At 38.6% G+C, this 19,425-nt stretch overlaps 1 protein-coding gene across 4 annotated transcripts in view; it reads left to right on the top strand.

Annotated features, from left to right (window-relative positions):
- Positions 1–19,425, top strand: part of SORBS1 (sorbin and SH3 domain containing 1) — a 291,490-nt gene that overhangs the window by 251,044 nt on the left and 21,021 nt on the right. For 3 of the 4 annotated variants that reach the window (XM_074295931.1, XM_074295929.1, XM_074295930.1), the window contains 7 exons: positions 3,000–3,172; positions 5,885–5,970; positions 9,593–9,760; positions 12,742–12,788; positions 16,205–16,319; positions 16,453–16,578; positions 18,712–18,903. In XM_074295931.1, coding sequence (XP_074152032.1) covers positions 3,000–3,172; positions 5,885–5,970; positions 9,593–9,760; positions 12,742–12,788; positions 16,205–16,319; positions 16,453–16,578; positions 18,712–18,903 — 907 coding nt within the window. Of the gene's footprint in view, positions 1–2,999; positions 3,173–3,649; positions 5,120–5,884; positions 5,971–9,592; positions 9,761–12,741; positions 12,789–16,204; positions 16,320–16,452; positions 16,579–18,711; positions 18,904–19,425 lie in introns of all 4 variants that reach the window. The other variant, XM_074295928.1, reaches the window with a different exon arrangement.

Here is a 19,425-nt window from a genome sequence, read left to right as displayed (position 1 = left end):
AAGTTTAAGAATCTCAGTACTAGAAGAAGTATATGATATGTATGCAATTTAGTTTAATGAATCTGCATAATACATACCTTATAAGAAATTCAGAGAGTTCTCTGTGAGGTCCTAGGGGAAAAGGCAAATAATAAATGATAAAAGACAAATAAAAGAAAGTTCTTTGGAAAAGGTGATATTAGATAGGGAGGAACACAAGGAAGAGTTAGGGAGCTTGGAAGGATTTGATGCATAGAATCATCACACGGCCTTATCTGGGACAGCTGTAGTGGCAATAGAAGGGGAAGGATGAATACAAGAGATATCATAGAGATAAAATCAACAGGACTGCATTTTTTAATCAGAAATGAGATGAAAGAGAGGGAAGAGTAAAAGATAATATCAAGATTTTGTAGATGAATGCTAGGTGAATGGTCAGTAATTGTATCTTTAATGGAAGTAGTAAAATCAGGAAGAAGAACAGGTTTAAGATGATTCATTTAGAAGAGCTACACATTTTTAAAATGGATAGACAAAAGGGAAGAAATTGGCTCAAAATAACCATCATTTCTTAGACTAAATCTGAATATAAATGGCCACTAGAAGACAAAATCAAAAAAATGCCAATATATAGTCAATCCTCAACATTTGTAGATTTAACTTTCACCACTTCAAGTATTCCATTTTCACTTCTGCATTGACAATTCTACACATTCTCAACTACATACAGTAGAGGAAAAAAATGAGAAATGTGATACACAGATCCACTAGATACTTCACTGGTCTTGTTCACCTTACTGTTGTAAAGATTACCCCATGCATTCATTACATATTTTCATTGTTTGCTTTTACAAATCAAGTTTTGTCTTGCAATTATGGTCCCAACGTGTAGTACGAGTCCTTTGGACAAAATCAGGGATGTGGCTTAATTAAAAAAAAAAAAAAAAAAAAAAAAAGTTAAATAAACATCATGCTGGAATGTCTGCAGCTGCTGTCAGCCTCTTTTGGCCCCAAGTTTGGTATTAACAAATCAATAATTGTTGTATCTGACAAAAAGAATGAAGTCTTTATAGTATTATAGATTTCATGTTATTAAAAGTGAATATTGTCAGAATTCAATGGATTGTTGGTTATTTTGTGGTTGGGCTTTGGGATTGGGGTTTTGGGGGTTTTTTTTTGAGATGTTAGCACAAGGGGTCATAGAATTTTAGGGAGCTATTATCAAGAAAAAACCAATTCTATTTTGTGTACTGCATTTTATGGGTTATTTCACAGTTATTATGTATGTTAGGAAAAGTACATGTTATCAAAATTAATGTGTCATTATAAAGAATTGCATGCAGAAAAAGTACACTTTCAACAATCTCTGGCAAAACATTATAATTTGTGGTGATTATGGGAACCTATTTCCTATAGGTTCAATGTATCAGTATTCACATTTTTGACTTTTACATCACTTTCTAGGAATGTTACCCCTGCAGAAGTTGAGGATTGATTTATATCTGGTTCCCTTCTTAAGTGGAAAGACAATACAGAAAACTGCCATATAAGTTTAGTCTAAACTCATTACCAAGAAAAATGGCAGATGCTTACGAGCAATATGATAGCAAAAGAAAGGTGACTGAGAACATGAGCCATTAGAGAACTTGCCATGAGACCTAACTAAACAGAAGAAGACACAGACTTGAAATAGATCAGATCTGCCAACTTTTCTAGAGTGAGCTCTTCTCATCAATTATATATGTAGAGATAACATTTGAATTCCACCTCCTTGGTTTCTGTTGTACTATGCAAGGACATAAAGTTGCATGTAAAAAGCTATAATTGGGTTAGTAGATAGAACACTAGCTTTGAAGTCAGGAGGAACTGAGTTCAAATCTGGCCTCAAACACTTAACACTTCTTGGCTGTGTGACCCTGGGCAAGTCATTTAACCCTAATTGCCTCAGGGGGAAAAAAAGAAGAAAGAAGAAAGAAGAAGAAGAAGGAGAAGAAGAAGAAGGAGAAGGAGAAGGAGAAGAAAAAGAAGAAGGAGAAGAAAAAGAAAAAGAAAGAACAAGAAGAAGGAGAAGAAGAAGGAGAAGAAGAAGAAGAAGGAGAAGGAGAAGAAAAAGAAGGAGAAGAAAAAGAAAAAGAAAGAACAAGAACAAGGAGAAGAAGAAGAAGAAGGAGAAGGAGAAGGAGAAGGAGAAGAAAAAGAAAAAGAAAGAACAAGAACAAGACGAAGGAAAAGAAGAAGACGAAGAAGACGAAGACGAAGAAGACGAAGACGAAGAAGAAGAAGAAGAAGAAGAAGAAGAAGAAGAAGAAGAAGAAGAAGAAGAAGAAGAAGAAGAAGAAGAAGAAGAAGAAGAAGAAGAAGAAGAAGAAGAAGAAGAAGAAGAAGAAGAAGAAGAAGAAGAAGAAGAAGAAGAAGAAGAAGAAGAAGAAGAAGAAGAAGAAGAAGAAGAAGAAGAAGCTATAATTGGGAAAAGCAGCTAGACATGGTAAATGAATACAGAAAAATCAATGCTGGAGGCAGCATCATTTTAAAGATTTTTAGGGATTCATTTTTAAAGTATTTCCTGAAGGAAAAAGTTCCACAAGAACAAAAGTAAGAATAATATCACAAAAATCGCCAATAACCTATCCCTGACAGGGATAGTTTAAAATCTCCTAGTTTTATGGAGAAAATAGAGCATGGGTTTTGGCAGGTTTCTTTCCTTGCCTCATTCCCAGCATCTAGCACAGTGGCTTATATATAATAGGAACTTAAATGCTGGAGTTGAGTTCAAATGAACTTTAGCTGCTCATGAGGCTCCCTTCTCTATAAAATGAGTCTATAAGTATTTCCAAATGAAAATAACTATTTTATCTGATAGACATTTCATGTTCTTGTATGAAGTTTTATAGAACAAAAGGATGCATTTATTCTGCAACTGGTACCTCTCTTAATTTAAAAAAAAAAACTGATACTAGATATGAATTTTTACAAATTAAAATCCTCTAAATCTGTCTTTTTAAAAATTACAATCTTTGTAGCTCATATTCACCCAATATCCATGCAGTGAAGAGAGAGTCAGAGATGGCTCCAGGGGATTCCACTGGTTTGGAGAATGAAAGGCAGATTTATAAAAGCGTTTTGGAAGGCGGAGACATTCCTCTCCAGGGATTAAGTGGTCTCAAGCGACCCTCTAGCACTGCTTCCACTAAAGGTAATTGGGTGAGGATGGTCAGTTTTTATTTCTTCTGTAATGGAAATGACAGTTGTGGTTGAGTAGTTGGGATAAGTTCTGACTGGTCCAGATGCTTATCCAAACCTTTTGAGACCTCTTGTGTCACATCCCCCGATATACTTTCTGATGGTAGCAATTTTTCCTTCTCAGTCCCCTAGCTTTACCATTCTCTCTTTAAAAGAAAAAAAAAAATCAAACCTCTCTCTCTTTGAAACCAGCTGAGTGCCCTTTTTTTTCCAGAAATACCTAGTGGGTGTGGGATAGGGGTAGGGGATTTTTTTTTTTTTAGTTATCCCATTTGCACCTGCTTTGCAGCTCAGTTATTTTTATGTTGCTTTCTGACACCAAGTGAAAGAGATGCATTGATAAAAAATGAGCATGTGACCTCTCCTTTCTTCCCTGCTTCCAGCTTTTAACCTAACGGGTTGTGTTTATTTTATTCTGCATGCTTACCAGTGGATCGTAAAGGTGGGAATGCTCATATGATTTCCTCTTCTTCAGTTAGTAGCCGAACCTTTCATGCTAGTGACGTGTTAGGGCCTATGTGTAAACATAAGAAGCCCCTGTCAGCAGCGAAAGCCTGCATTTCTGAGATCCTCCCTTCCAAATTCAAACCCAGGCTGTCAGCTCCAAGTGCTCTCTTGCAGGAAAAGAAGAGTATCCTGTTGCCTCCAGAGAAGGCTCAAAGCTACGAAAACCTCTCTAGCTCTCCTGCTTTAGATGATCCCAAAAGAACACTCCCCTTGCATGGAGGAGGAAGCATTGAAAACCTTCTCATGCGGGTGAAGCGGGAGTATGGCACCAAGTCTGGCAGCACTCAGAGCCTGCAGGACTATGGGGCCAGTTCCAGGAAGTATTGCCCCCTCTCCAGGAAGGGGGGCAGCGAATTCACAATGCTTTACAAAAACATGCACCACATCAACCGAACCGGGCTCCACCTGGGCTCCATCTCCTCCTCCAGCGTCCGGGACCTGGCTTCCCATTTTGAATCCAGCAACCTGGCAGAGGCCAGAGGAGAGCTGAACCTCAGCCAGGAGAGCTCTGAGCACATCCCGAAACACACGGTCTCGTCGCGGGTCACAGCCTTTGAGCAGCTGATCCAGCGGTCCCGTTCCATGCCATCCCTGGATTTATCGGGCCGCCTGAGCAAGTCTCCTGTGCCATTGCTGCCCCATGGTGGTCTGAGTGCAGCTCGCTCCGCCGAATCCCTCCTGGAGTCTCCCAAGCTCCACCACAGGGAGAAGGAGATCCCAGACCGCCCCACAGTGGCCTTCGGCTCATCCTCCTGTGGCAACGTGGCAGAGCCAGCTTTGAGTCTGAGAGCCCTTCTCCCTGCTGAGCCCCCCTCAGCCTGCCTGGATGAGCTGGACCGGCTTTCCACCGTGTCCAGTGACAGTCGAGAGGGGAGCGCCAGCAGTGTCCACAGTGACTCCCAGAAGCATCGGCACAGCAAGTGCAAGGGCAGCTGTCCGGCCTCCTACACCCGCTTCACCACCATCCGGAAGCACGAGCAGCAACAGGCTTCCCGGAGCCCCGGCTGGAGAGTGGACACAGGAGCCGATAAGAACGCTGTCCTTAGGAACATCTACCTCATGGGCCCCCTGCCTTTCAGGTTGAAAAAGCCCCTCCAGTACCATTCCCGAAAGCCTCCAAACAGGGACACTTCAAGCCCAGTAATGGGACAGAGAGCAGCATCCCAAACTCAGCCCCTTGGGAACGAACTGAGCCCCGAGGGGGAAGGAAAGCCCTTCGTCCCCAAGCGCCAGTCATCGCTCCGGGTCCTGGAGAGACTGGGCCAGGTCTCAGAACCCTCTCCAAAAAGAGACTATCTGGGCACGCTTAAAGCCAGCAGCTTGGGCCCGTGTTTAGGTCCCGGCCTGGATAGAAACAACAACCCGCAAAATGACCTTGGAACACCCCCCCGAGGTGGCTTTTTTGTGTCCTTTGCCGGTGTGACCTCATCCGTCTTTCCCACCTTGCTTGCCATGTCCCCCTCCTTCCTTGTTCCTTGATGCTCGTCTCCTAGTTTGTCAATACCTCTGTGTGTTGCTTGGCATTTAATCATGGCTAATAGTGGCTGCCCCTTCTGAACCAAAAATTAGATAAGAAGAAGAAAATGCATCTATTGTCCATAGAATTATCACCAAACCTTCCATTGAAAGAAAAATTGGCCACTTAGATTATATGAACACCATTAACAGGGGAATTCTGGAGATTCCTGTTATTTGCTTCTGTCTAAACCCACTTGAATGAGGAGCAGCCTCTCATGTTGGCCCATGTGTGTGAATGTATACTTTGTCCCAATAAGATCATAAAGGTCTTAGTGGGGATGCTCATGAAAGGAGATGCTCTGTTTTTATCTCCTTTCTTAATTCACTGGTTTCCTCTATTATTAAATAACTCCACAAGTGGATCCCAAAAGGGGTGGGAGGGAGAAGTGGAGGGAAGAACTAATATTCAATCAGTTTGATATTTGATCTTTTCCATATTTTGATATTCAATCAGTTGGATATTCATGAAAATGTCTTGAAACTTCTATAGTGGGAGAGTGTGTGGATTGCCAGAAATGTTTGTCCCCGCTTGGGTTTTTGGGAAACAGTCCATGTGGATTGCCAGAAATGTTTGCCCCTGCCTGGGTTTTGGAAAATAATCTCTATGTGTTTTAACTCTGTCCGCTATGTTGTTTTGAAGATTCAGAGTCACCTCGGCACTTCACCCCAGCTGAATACTTGGAAACTACTGAAGATTTTATTCGAAGGCGTCATGATGACAAAGAGGTTAGTCTCATCCTAAAGTCTTGTAGATTTTCCAAAGTAAAAATGGGGAGTGAAGAGGAAGATACCAAGCCCTTGACATATTCTGTGCCAGCCTATCTTTGTCTACAAAAGGAGTTTCATTTCAAAATGCAGATGGGATTTAGATGTTCCCAGTTAACCCTACCTCCAAACCCTATATGACTTGGGGTAAATTATTTCCCCTCTCTTAAAAGATGGTTCTCTTCCTAGCTGTGATAGAATAGAAAATCTTGCCATTCGATCCTAAATACAGATCTAGTGTATAGAAAATTATGAAGAAGAGTCCTTTTAGAGCTTTCTTCTCCATGGTTTCCCTATCCTGGTGGAAAGTGAGAGAAACACTCTGGGTTGTCTTTATCTTTCCCACTTCTATATTTAAAGGACTGGCATGTAAAAGTAGAGGAAGCAATAATAACAATAACGGTCTATATAAAAAATAGCTCAGGAAAATAACTTGTAACCCAGCAGAAAAATCTATACATAGATTACAGCAAACTTAAATAAGGGAGGTAGAAAAGAGAAGCCTTTGGCCCATCTAAGAGTTTGTAAATAACATTACTGCTGAGAATTAGGCAAAGGGTTTTCGAAAGCAAATGATTGCTAAGTGGTTCATAGTGGTGATTCAGCATAAGATGACTGCCAGGTAAAATTACTGCAGCTGTCTAATAAAGGGAAAATTATTGGGTGAGAGGTATAGGTGATCTCATCTGTGCTCACCACCAGTCAAATGGTATGCTGCTGTGGTTGCTCTGGACTTAATTGCCATCATAACAGTGCCTGACCCACAAAGATGATGAAAGGATTTGTACAAAACATTTAAAAATGTGTTGAGAGTAGCACCTGACCTCCCTGAGCCTCAGTATTCCTAATTGTAAATTAGGAGGTAAGAGATGGTGTAGCTTAGTGAATAGTCTTGGTGCCAAGAAGACCTAGTTTCAAAATCTGTCTATGACACGTCCCAGCCTTGTGATTTTGAGCAACTCACTTAAACTCTCAGAGCCTCAAGCAGCAATTTTAAGGTCAGCTTACAGAGGATGGCATGACCTGAATTGAAAGAAGTGGATGATTTCATAGGTCCCTTCCAGTCTTCAAGAGGTGCTAGAATAGGGCCACAATAACAGACTGGATATTTTACAGTTTTATAAATTAATGGATTGAAGACAAGCAGACTGATTGAGCCACCTTCACTTAGCAAGAGTGTCAGAAAATTTGACACACAAAAAACTAGTCTATAATATTCAGGAACGTGGAGGAAAAACCAGTTTGATCAGTAATTAAGACTCTTGTTAATTAGGTGTCTCACAGGAGTAGGGTTTTTTACTTTGGGGAAAGTATAACTGAAAGTATTTCTATACATGTGAAACTGGTCTCATCCCATGATCATGAATTATGTAGAATCTTCAAGGAATTTTGTTCAAATAGAACTGAAAGTATACCACAATAGTACCTTAAGTAAAAGAATTGCTTTTAATCCAGTAAGACAAATAGATTCCTATGTGCTTATAATTAATTACTAAACCTTTCTTCTTTCAAAAAAAAAAACCTGAAACTTTAAAAAATATTATTTTATTTTGATGGTGGTTTGGAAATTTAAGTATGACATTTTTAAAAGGCTAAGTATAAGTGAATGTTTTGGGGGAGAAGTCATTAGTAATTGAGGATAGAAAATAAGAAATGTAAAGAATTCAATTACAACTTGGTTCTCTTCTTCCTTTTTCCAGGTACAGTACAAAAGATTCATAATAAAGAGGGACTTATAGTGTGTAATAGCTACATGAATAGAGACCATGAAATTGTATTTTTTTGTATAATATTACCTGCATTAGAGAATGTGTAGTAAGCTGATTTGTAAATTGATGTTATAATGGACAATCCATCAGAATACAGAATAATAAGAACAATAATAATCAGTTGATTGATAAATAATTCTTAAGCACCTACTATGCTAAACCATGGAGATACACAGAAACAATAATACTAATACTATTATCTCCTGAGTCCAGATCCAGTATTCCTTCCTTTATAGAACAATAGCTTTATTTCTCTTGAATTTTACTTACTCTAACCAAGATTTCATCTTTATCATTAGATTTTAGTTTCAGAGCATTGAAATATGAGACCAACAGGCCCCATACTGCTATAATAAATTAAATCTCTTCCTATCTAAGTAGTAATGATAGTTAGGTCCTGAATAGTGCAAATGGTGAATACCATGAAGTGGTTGTTTTTATAATTATGAAAAATATGAAGAGCATTAATTGGCACCAGTCTGATGCTATGTGATACTGAGATCAGTCCTCCCTCAGTGCTGCCCCATAGCAACAAGTTAACTCTGGACTTTCAAAGCCCTGGAAGATTGGTCCAAGTGGGAAAGGCTATTGGCCCGAGTCCAGTAATAGACTGTCTACCTGGCTCTGAATACTAACCTAACTCGGTCTAAAGAGTCTTGTTAATCACCTGGTCAACTTCTAGGTGACAAATTTTTTCATCCTTAAAAACTCTCAAAGACCATCTACTAAGACCTTGAAAGGTTGAACTCTGTACCAGGGAAGAAAGTCTCCACAACCAGGAAGTCAAAGAGTCTTGAAGTAGTGAAGTTTGGAGATGAGACGTTCAGTGGGTAACATCTTACCTGCCTTTTATCAGGCTCAAGTTTGATTTCTGACTGATGTTATAGGGCTGGCTTTGATAAAGGGAAAGAAAGTACTAAAAGTGATATTCACAGTATTAGCATGGCCACTGTACAAACCAAATCATGATGGTGTCATGTTTTAGTCTTTGACTAGTTGGTTGCCTGGGGAAACACAAAGCTTATAAGACCAAGGTCAAGAGTTTTTTAATCCCACTATGGGCTGGTAAGCTACTCAGTTGTTATATGACCTCAGATCTTCTGATAAGCTCTGGTTGATGATCTTGCAGATGCATATTAATTAGTCATAAAGAATATGAAGAATTTGGATTTCATGATATAAATCCATTCCTACTTCTAGAAAATGACTCAAACCTCATGTTAATGGTGGGTCAGGAATGCTACTGAATAAGCAAAAACAATATTGTTGTTACCATTAATTGTACTTGTAGAATATTTGGTCTCATTTAGTCCCCTTTTTTGTGTCTAGATCAGTGGTGTCAAACTGAAATTGAGAAACAGGGGCCACCAAACCATACGTAAGGATCCCTGTGGGCTGCACCTTGACTTAGAAAACTACATATCAACATTATCTGTGTTCTATTATACTTTTCATTTGTTTTCTTAAATATTTCCCAATTATATTTTAATATGGCTCCAACTGCAGTCAGGAGTGTTCCAGTGTCACTTATGAGTGTTTGACACCTCTGGTCTTGATGGAGAGCAAAACCTCCAAGCAATTTTGCTTTTGTTGGTGTGATTTCATTTTCTTCTCCAGTACAAATAAATTAGATCTCATTAAGCGATGAGCTTTATTGGGTTTTCTTCAAGACGAGTATTGATCATCTAAGTTTAATATGCTATATTAGCCAGATAGATTTCCACAGCCTCTTTTTATTCAGTTGTTTTTGTTGGCAGTTTTCAAATTCCCAGGACCAGATAATTCATTGTCCATTTTATGCAATTTCATGGCAGAAACTTTTAGCGGACCAGAGACGGCTTAAGCGTGAACAAGAAGAAGCTGATATTGCAGCTAGACGGCACACGGGTGTTATTCCAACCCACCATCAGTTTATCACTAATGAGCGGTTTGGGGACCTCCTAAATGTAGACGATACAGCAAAGAGGAAATCTGGGTTAGAGGTCTGTTGGAGTTACCTCTGTTTGCTGCTTGACCCAAAGCCGTATTTGCCTCCCACCATGTTGCCCTATAGGCCAACATTAGTTCTTCAAGCAGCATCTTTCATACTGGCTTTATTTAGGCTTGCTTTGGCTCTTTTCATGGCTGGTCAATGGAAGCAATATCTATGACGTCAGAGGCTGTGTATGTTAAAGCATGTCTTGCTGAGATCTGCTGGTGCATCCTTCAATGCATGCTTTTAAGCATCAGCTATTTTATGAGTCCAGTCCTGCATCATATTGCTACGGTATTGTTTTGTCTCTGCATTCTGCTTAGAATTTGTATGTCTCGTTGATCCCGATATGTGAATATCTTCTAGTTTAGCCATTCGTAACTTTTGCCTTTGATCAGACAGGCCAGTGAAACTTGGGCAGGGCTATGCTACAGAAAATTATCTGGAGAATTCAAGAATTGCCCCAAATATTTGCTTGTATTTAAGTTGCCCAACTGTAGTTGGGACAGGTCCAGAGAGTAGTTAAGAACTCTGGAAATGTGTTTGCACATGGTTGATTTGTTCCTAAAATACTTAAAATTTCAAAGGCAGCAAGATTTAATCCTTTCAGAAGAGACAGAGGAGGAAAGTCTCTTTAAGGTGATTTTTTTGAAGATCTCATATCCTTTGAAGCACTAAGTGATTCATTTGTGTTGTACTATATCTCAATAGCCCTGCCAAAGATGACTGGTTTTCATTAAAAATATATGTGTATATTGATGGCAGAAGTGACTCTAAAAGTTTGATTTGATGGGGGAGGGGAAGAATTTTTCCACTTCAAGGTGAGTTATGTATTCATGTATTTGGAAGTATTGATGGCATCTATTAGGAACAGATACATTATTATGAAGATATGAAATAATATGAATGAAGGATAAAGGATAAAGGAAATAAAGGGATAGGAAGGTAAGAATGATGGGAAGGGAAATTTGAAAAGAACACCAAGGAAGAGGATGTCAGAATCATGAGTATAAAATGAAATGAAAGATGACTAATGTAGAAAATGTGGCTGACTCATTAATGGCTCCATACCTGGAGGCAAAAGAGGGGATGGCTATCATCCTACCCAGGTGCAGAAGAACCAGTTTTGGCCTCCAGGTTTCTGAATGTCCTAGTGAGAGATTTTTAAAAATCTATCTTTGTGTCATGAGGATATTTCAGTCTACAAGCCTATCCTAATGACAGTATCCATATATTCACATAACCAAAAAGGTTTTCTGTAGGCTTGTTTTGAGCAAACTTTTCAACTCTCATTTGTCTTCTGACTCGAATATCAGCTGCCCCTATATTTTGGAGGGGGATATACTCAGTTCCTCATATAAGCACTAATTCTCTCCTGGCAAGTTTCTTAAGTTGTTCTTACCTGCAGGAGACAATCTGAGGGCTTGGACAGAGAAATTAATATGTGTGAGCTTTTTTAATGAAGCCACCTTTAAAGATACATTAGCATCAGTCATATTGGGAAGTGAATAGATTTGCTTGCTTGAGAGATAATACTCAGTAAAGAGTTAAAAGATCTGGTTTTAGTTCTTGACTCTGCCATTAATTCATTGTGTAATCTTAGGTGAGCTGTTTCATTTGCCTGGACCTCAATTTCTTGGTTTATAAAATGAAGAGGTCTCTTCCAGCTCTAGTGTTCTGAGGTTCCAGAAGTTGGCAGGTATAGTAAGAGATGAAGTTAGTTCATGGGAAATGTAAGGTGTATTACAGAACAGCTTTAAACCCACAGTCAAAGAGTTGATTTAAAATGAGAGCTGGAATAGAGTCCATGCCCAGTTCTAAGAAGAAAAATAATTTGATTGAAATGGTTCTCTTCTTATGTTGAGGGTAGAATGAAATGAAGAAAGGCAGGAATCAGGTTGCAAAGAAGGTTGTAATTATGGAAATGAAGAGGGCCAGCTCTGAGATGCAGTATGGGAAAGTAGATAGAATGCTGGCTCCAGAATCAGGAGCCCTGGCTTAAAATGCCTCTTCTGATATTTCCATGTAGTAGAAATGACATTCAACCAGGAATTAAGAAACCTTGAGTTCTTGACCTGATCCTGCTACAGATTCACTGTGTGACTATAGGAAAGCGATTTAACTCCCTTTGGTCTCCCATTTCTCATCTGTAAAACAAGGGGGTTTAATTAAATGGCTTCTAAAGTTCTTTCCAACTCTTTCTGACTCTACCAAACTATGACAAAAACCATTTTGGTGGAAATATTAGTATGATTTGATGGCAGGATTAAATGAACAAGGTACAGGTGAGAGAAAATAGAGGATCACCTCAAGATTATGTCATTATTACCAGTGATGGGTTGGGAGGGAGATGATGAGTTCTGCTTTTGACAGAACATGGTTTTTGATTACAATGAGAGAGATGCATGCAGAAATATTATAGGGTATGACATGGAGACAGCCATGGTGTCTGATCTGTGACTAGGGCCTTAATAAATGTTTATTGAATGAAGATAGGGGATCCTGTAGATTGATCCTATAGAAATGTTCAAAAGGGGCTGGAGATAAAGATGGTGGGGGGAATTTTACCCATTTGTATATCATGATAAAAGTTAGACAATTTGATGAGAGACCCAAGAAAGGAAATGTTAAGAATGAAGAAGACCCAAGACTCCTGAATAGCTTGGGTCTAAGAGCATCAACTACAAATATTCAAGTCATAAATCGGTTTTCAGGTTACCATATTTATCTTTAAACTTGCATAATCCGTTTTCTCCAAATATGGTGCTCCCACTTGGAATGTTTCATGCATGTACAACATCACTGACCATAGAAGCAAACATCTGCTCAGGGGGTCAGATGGCTGGAATGTTGCCCAGATTTCTGCTTTTTAAGGAAATAGCTAGGGTGCAATTTTTTTCTGCTTTGCTTTCAGGAAAGTCACAAACATTTCAGCTTTTCTTCTCTTTAAGAAAACCACCATTTTAATTTGTTATTGTCTCTTATGTCTAGATGAGACCTGCCAGAGCCAAATTTGACTTTAAAGCTCAGACGCTAAAGTAAGTTTAACTGGACATGGCTGTCAACTGTTCCATCTCCCTGCTCCAGGTAGCACGTTGTCTGTAAGGCGTACTTCCCCATCCTGGGAGAAATGAGGATATATTGGATGACCTGATGGATTGACTGGACAATGTAATCAAGAATATAAGAACTACAGATCTACAATCTAATCTACTAGGGATTGTATTCATATTACACTCTTACAACTACAATTAGTGATAATAGTAGTAATTGTAATAATTATCATTATAGCTCAGTCCTATATATTATTTTTAGTTACAAAGCACTTTACAAAATCTCACTTTTTTCACAACTCTGCAAGGTATATAGTGCAAAGATCATCCTCATTTTACAAAGAAGAAAACAAGTTCAAAGTTGGAAAATGATGCCCACAGTCACAGAGTTAGTAAATGTACAACCTGAGTCTTGAGTTTTGAATCCAGTTCTTCTGAATTAAATTTAGTACTTTTTTCTAGAGTCTTTGAACATATGATCCTAAGATCTCTGCCATAAAGAGAACTTTGGAAAGACTGACTTCAATCATTTTATTTCTGATGACAGATTTAGAGCATAAGTTTTGGGATGGTCTCTAAAGATGAAATACATACTTTTTGCTCTACCTACACTAATGTTAGTCCAGATTTGGCAAATTGCAGGAAATCCTCCTAGTGCTATTAACTTTCAATCTTGGCATTCAGAACAATTCACTTGGGAATGACGGAACAGAGCAAAAAGACCATAGGAAAATTCATCTTGGAGTCCAGCCATGACAGGAGAGGAAAGGTGCCATCTTTGTATTTAACTAGTGATTTAACTAATGATTCTTGGTAACTATATAAAGGCGTTGTCAGGAGCCTCCAAATTTCAGCATCCTGCAGCAAAGCTCTAGTCTCCCTACCCTAGTTACTTCTCTGAGATCAAGAGCTTTCCTGTATGGCTCCCTTATTAGTCCCAAAGAATGTTAAATGAAATAAAGGGAGCTATGTTCCCAGCCCCCTCACAGAAACCCCCATGTACTTGTAACTTTAAATCTCAATAGATCTGGAAGTGTATTGAATTCTACTGTCAATCTGCTCTTTCCTGCTCAGAGAAAAATCATAGAAATGGGAAAGAAAAAATATGAAGAATAGAAACTTGCCTTTTCTCACTGCCTGAATTATAAAGTAATGGAAAGGGTATGGACTTAAGAAGTGGGAGAAATGCACAGTTTGCCATTAATGGTCAGGTGATTTTGAATAACTCAACTTCCCTGTGCCTCAGTTTTCTCATTTTAAAAATGAGAGTTTTGGCATATATGTTTATGCCAAAAATGTTTATGAAATTTGTTATAGAATTTCATTGCTAATGAGGATGGCCAAGACAAAGATGACATAAATATTCAAGCTTCATCATATATATTATGAAATTCATGAAGGATTAACAAAATATTAATCTTGCATTTATATCACACTAATACCGTCTGATGTCTCCTTTGGGCTTAAAGCTATAAGGTTTTTTTTCCCACTTTTAAAATGCTTTCTTGCATAGAATATCCCTATGTGATATTTGTAATACACATTTTTTAGAAGAGGAAGCCGAGACATGAGACAGTTAAGACTGCATGGGGCATTAAAAAAAGAAAGCCAGGAGTTAGGAGACTTCAATTCAAGCCTGTTTTTCTCACCCACCAACTGTGGGATCTTGGACTGGTTTCCTAAATTCACTGGGCCAAAATGAAGAAGTTTGATTCACTAAGTTCTAAGTTTCCACCCACTTCTAAATCTCTGATTTTCTGATCTACAAAATAATGTAATTGGTCCAAATCAATCAAATGATCAACAAGCATTTATTATGTGCCAAGCACTATGCCAAATACACACACACACACACACACACACACACACACACACATACACAAAAACAAAAAAGACAAAAAAAGAACCTTGTTTGCATGTTGTCTCCCCCATTAAACTGTAAGCTTGCTCCTTGAGGGCAGGAGATTTATTTTTGTCTTTGTATATATACCTAGCACAGTGTGTGTTATGCAGTAGATGCTTAATAAATCTTTGTTGATTGATTGACTATATTCTATAGCTCCAGATATAACAATCTGTAAATCCTTAAGTGATTTCCCAAAGATCATAGTACACATTATTGGAGAGGGTGGGAAAAGAGCAGTCTCCCAATTCCTAAGAAAATTCTCTTTTCACCATACCATACCACCTCTAACAGCATAAATACAATATATTCAACTTAAATCTTGGATTCAGAGACTTCCTCGTCTGCCTTTATATCTCTCACCCTTTGAGAAAAGTAGAAAGGGAAACCTAGAGAAGTTCAAAGGAGACTTGTTCCATACAACTGATTAGTTGGGAATGGAATTTAAGATCCACAGCCCCTAGTCCTCAGGTTCTACCTCTAGGTCCTTATATCAAGTCATTTGTAAAATGCCACCATAGCCAAGTGGGTGGAAGCCCCAGTCACTGACTCCCCTCTGCCTGGACTGGGTTTCTCCTTCAGCCTTTAAAAGAGTGAAGGAACAAGCTATCCAGATCTCAGGAATAATGATAATCACCTCTTAATCCCATAACCTCCTCTTCAAAATTCCCAAAAGAGAGTTTTTCATCATTAAGTTCAGATACTGCTGAAAGATTTAATGGATACACAGAGGAAAGAATACCAGGAATCAGGAAATGTAGTCTAGTTCCAGCTTTGCCATTAATACTATAAGAATTTAAGCAAATCATTTTGTATCTCTGACCCTCAACCTTATTTCCTGTCAGTTGAAATGGCTGGACTTAATGATTAGCCCTAAATTCTTTCGAGCACTAACATTCTTCCCTTCTGTGTATCCTGTGAAATCAAATGAAATAGGTTAGGGAAACAATGTACACCCAAAAGTACTGGTCATAATTGATAATTCATTGCCTCTAAAAATGCAAATCACTTCTGATCTGTGAGTGCATCAAGAGTAAAATCTTGGATTTTTGAACAGAGTATGGACCTTGGAACTAAAAAAAAACAAAAAACCTGGTTTCAAATCCCATCCTAAATACTAAGTAGCTGTATGATCCAGGACAAGAGCTTAAGTAACCTCTTTGAGCTTCATATTCTTCTCTGTAAAGTAAGGATAATCATAGCACTTCCTTTATAAGGTTGTTGAGACACTCAAATGGGATAATGTATATAAAGATCTTTCCAGCTCAAAATAGCTAAATAAATGTGAACTTTTAATAATCATCTTATACTGAGTGACCCTTTGAAAAATCCAAAGAATGGTGCTCATTCTCTGCAATGGAGTTCTTCACATGAAATAGATGCTGGACTGCTGTTTTACATTCTTTCCAATATCTCCCTGTCTAAAGTAATAATGCTTCTTCATTTTTGAATGTCTCAAAACTCTTATAGTAACTCCCTTATCATGCTCTATTGACAGAGAGCTTCCTCTGCAGAAAGGAGATATTGTTTACATTTATAAGCAGATTGATCAGAACTGGTATGAAGGAGAACATCATGGCCGCGTGGGGATCTTTCCACGGACGTACATAGAGGTATTTCCCCTACTTCCTCTTTCTGAGATAAAATACTCATTCTGAAAACAATCTTTCTTGACAGCCTGCATTATGGATCTCCCCTCCCTCCATCCTTCCTTGTTTTTCCTGGTTTTTCTTTCCTTTCTCTCAGCTTCTTCCACCAGCAGAGAAGGCACAACCCAAAAAGATGGCACCAATACAAGTTTTGGAATATGGAGATGCTGTGGCTAAGTTTAACTTCAATGGAGACACCCAAGTGGAGATGTCCTTCAGAAAGGTAAGGCAGTCCTTCCCCAGGAGACTTTAGGCTCTCTTGGATAGTGCTATATTAGTGAAGAAACTAGCATTGCTCTTCTGGACAAGGGTAGCAGAGATCTTTGGAGCTTCCTAAACACATTATACTTGTATAGATTGAATTATGAGTGTTTCTCAAACCTTGAGATAAACTCTATGGCAGGGTCATTATTTGAAAATTGTCATACATGTATACATATATTGTATTTAACATATGTTTTAACATATTTAACATGTATTGGTCTATCTGCCATCTGGGGGAGGGAGTGGGGGAAAGGAGGGGAAAAATTGTAACAAAAGGTTTTCCAATTGTCAATGCTGAAAAATTACCCATGCATATATCTTGTAAAGAAAAAGCTATAATAAAAAAAAGAAAATTAATGTCATATTTTGGGGGCCTGGGAATCTTAAATAACCCTCAGTGGAACTTATACATTTGTAAACTCTTCTTTTTCAAGGAACTCAATTTCCTTTCTAAAAATTGCCGCCTTTCATTTTTACAAATTCGTTTCTTCTACTTCCTGTACACAGCAAACTATCCCTTGTAACAAAGAAGGAGGAAAGCAATTGAGCAAAATTATATAACACATCGACCATCTGACAGTATATGTAATGTTTCACATCCCTAGTCCCCTCCCCTCTGCAAATAATAAAAGACATCAAAAGCTAGCATTTATATAATTCTGTAAGTTTGCAAAGTGTTTTATATGTGTTAGCTCATTTGGTCCGCATGATAATCCTGTGACATGGCTGCTATTATTGTCATCTCCATTTTACAAATGAAGAGACTGAGGCTGAAAGGTTAAGTCCCACAGCTAACAAATATCTGAGGAAAGATCTGAATTTATGAGTTCCCTGACCCCCAAGTCCAGAGCTCTATCCACTATATCACCTACCTATCTAAGAGAGGGAGCTGTATTTTCTTATCTTAGGGCCAAACCTTCTTGCTTTAATTCCAATAGGTCCTATAATTTGGAAAGGTTATAAATGTAGACCTGTTGACAAATTGGATGTCTACAGTCTAAGGACTACCTTATCTAAGTTCATAAATGATCATTTCCACAGGTCTTGGCTACCAAAGAAGGGTCTTTTCTCTTCCCTTTTCTTCCCAACTCTTCCTTCTTTTTTCTCTTCTCTTCCCTTTTCTTCTCTTTTTCTCTCTCTCTTCTCTTCCTCTTATCCTGTCTTCTCTCCTCTGAGTGAGACTGATGATTTTGTACAACACTGTCTCGCTTAAATCCAATTCATATGCAAGTCAAGACATCATCACTGTGATGTCATTGGTCTTCTCTGAAATAGAAAAATGAACAATAGTAATATCTTCCCCTCTCTTCTCTCTTCTTTTGTTCTCTTCTCCTTTTCCTCTCTTCCCCTTTCTCTTCTTCTTTTCTCTCTTCTCTTCTCTTATCCTTTCCTCTCTTTTTCTCTCTTCTCATCTCTTTTCTCATTTCCTCTCCTCTTTTCTATTATCTTCTTCTTACTTCTTTTCTCATTTCCTCTCCTCTTCTCTCCTCTCCTTGTAAGGTTGCCCAAGGGATTTGAAGTAAAGAACATTTGAGTACAAATTCTGCCTTAGATACTGCCAGTATGACCCTGGGCAAGTCACTTAAACATTCAGCCTCAGCTTCCTCATCTGTAAAATGGCAACAATATCAATTATATACCAGAAGTTATATGAATTATATATACCAGATATATATGTATATGCATTATATTAAGTTCAAAGAAATAAAAATAGGCAAAGTGCTTTGCAAACCTTAAGATCCTTAAATGTTAGCTATTGTCCCTAAGGATACATTCCTTGAAACCTTAAGCCTGTAAATTTGCACGGTGGAACTAGTAAATTCCTTTTGGAGGTAATTAAGGGGAGTAGAGTTAGTTGGTAGTATCATCTCTTCACTCTTATATGATGTTTAAAAAGATAGTCTAGACATCTGTCTTCTTCCATGAAGCCTTGGGTTTGAGATCAGCACTCCCTTAATTGGGGACTGTTTTGTTTTTCTCTAGAAGGGAGACAGCTATCTGAGCCTGTGGGAGAGGGTCTTGCTACAGACTACAGTCCTAAAGGTCAGTGGAATTTTGAAACTAGAGCTTTTATGTTACTGTTTGTTCCCAGGGAGAAAGGATCACGCTAATTCGACAGGTTGATGAAAACTGGTATGAAGGGCGAATCTGTGGGACTACTCGACAAGGCATCTTTCCCATCACGTATGTGGAGGTGATCAAGCGACCACTGTTGAAAAACCCAGTAGATTACATCGATCTGCCATTCTCTTCTCCAAACCGCAGTACAACTGCTTCTCCCCAGGTATCTACGCTTCTCCTGATCAGTTTCTGCATTTTGCAGGACAAGACTTCCATTATGGTTCACACAGTTACCTTGGGGCCAGTCCCTGAGTGCTATCAGCAAGCTTGTCTGAAGAAATTCATTGTGAACCTTGGTGTTTACTTTTATGCATGATTATTCTTTTTCAAGTCCTCTACAAAAAGCTTTAGAATTGCCAGGAGAGATGGGATGGTTTCCTTGTGAATGAATACCCAGGACTGCACAGCTAGGGGATGAGATAAACCTTGGAAATTTTTAAGGGGTCTGCAAGAGACAGATCAGTAAGCTGAATCAGTGCAGCCCATTCCTTAAGCCAGATCTCTGAAACTTAAGTATTCTGTATAAAAGCTTGGGTCACCTTTCTAATCATCACTGTCACAGATATCATTCTCGAATGTGGCTTCTTTTCTTATAGGCCTGAGTGAGATTAGTTGGAGGAATGCATCTATGAAGAATTCTCTGAGATCTATTATAGGGATAATTTTTATCTATAGGAATTTGGAG

The sequence above is a fragment of the Sminthopsis crassicaudata genome, chromosome 2 (assembly GCF_048593235.1).
Source record: "Sminthopsis crassicaudata isolate SCR6 chromosome 2, ASM4859323v1, whole genome shotgun sequence".
Taxonomy (NCBI): domain Eukaryota; kingdom Metazoa; phylum Chordata; class Mammalia; order Dasyuromorphia; family Dasyuridae; genus Sminthopsis; species Sminthopsis crassicaudata.
The sequence above is the reverse complement of the archived record's forward strand: the minus strand, read 5'-3'. Positions and strand labels throughout refer to the sequence as shown.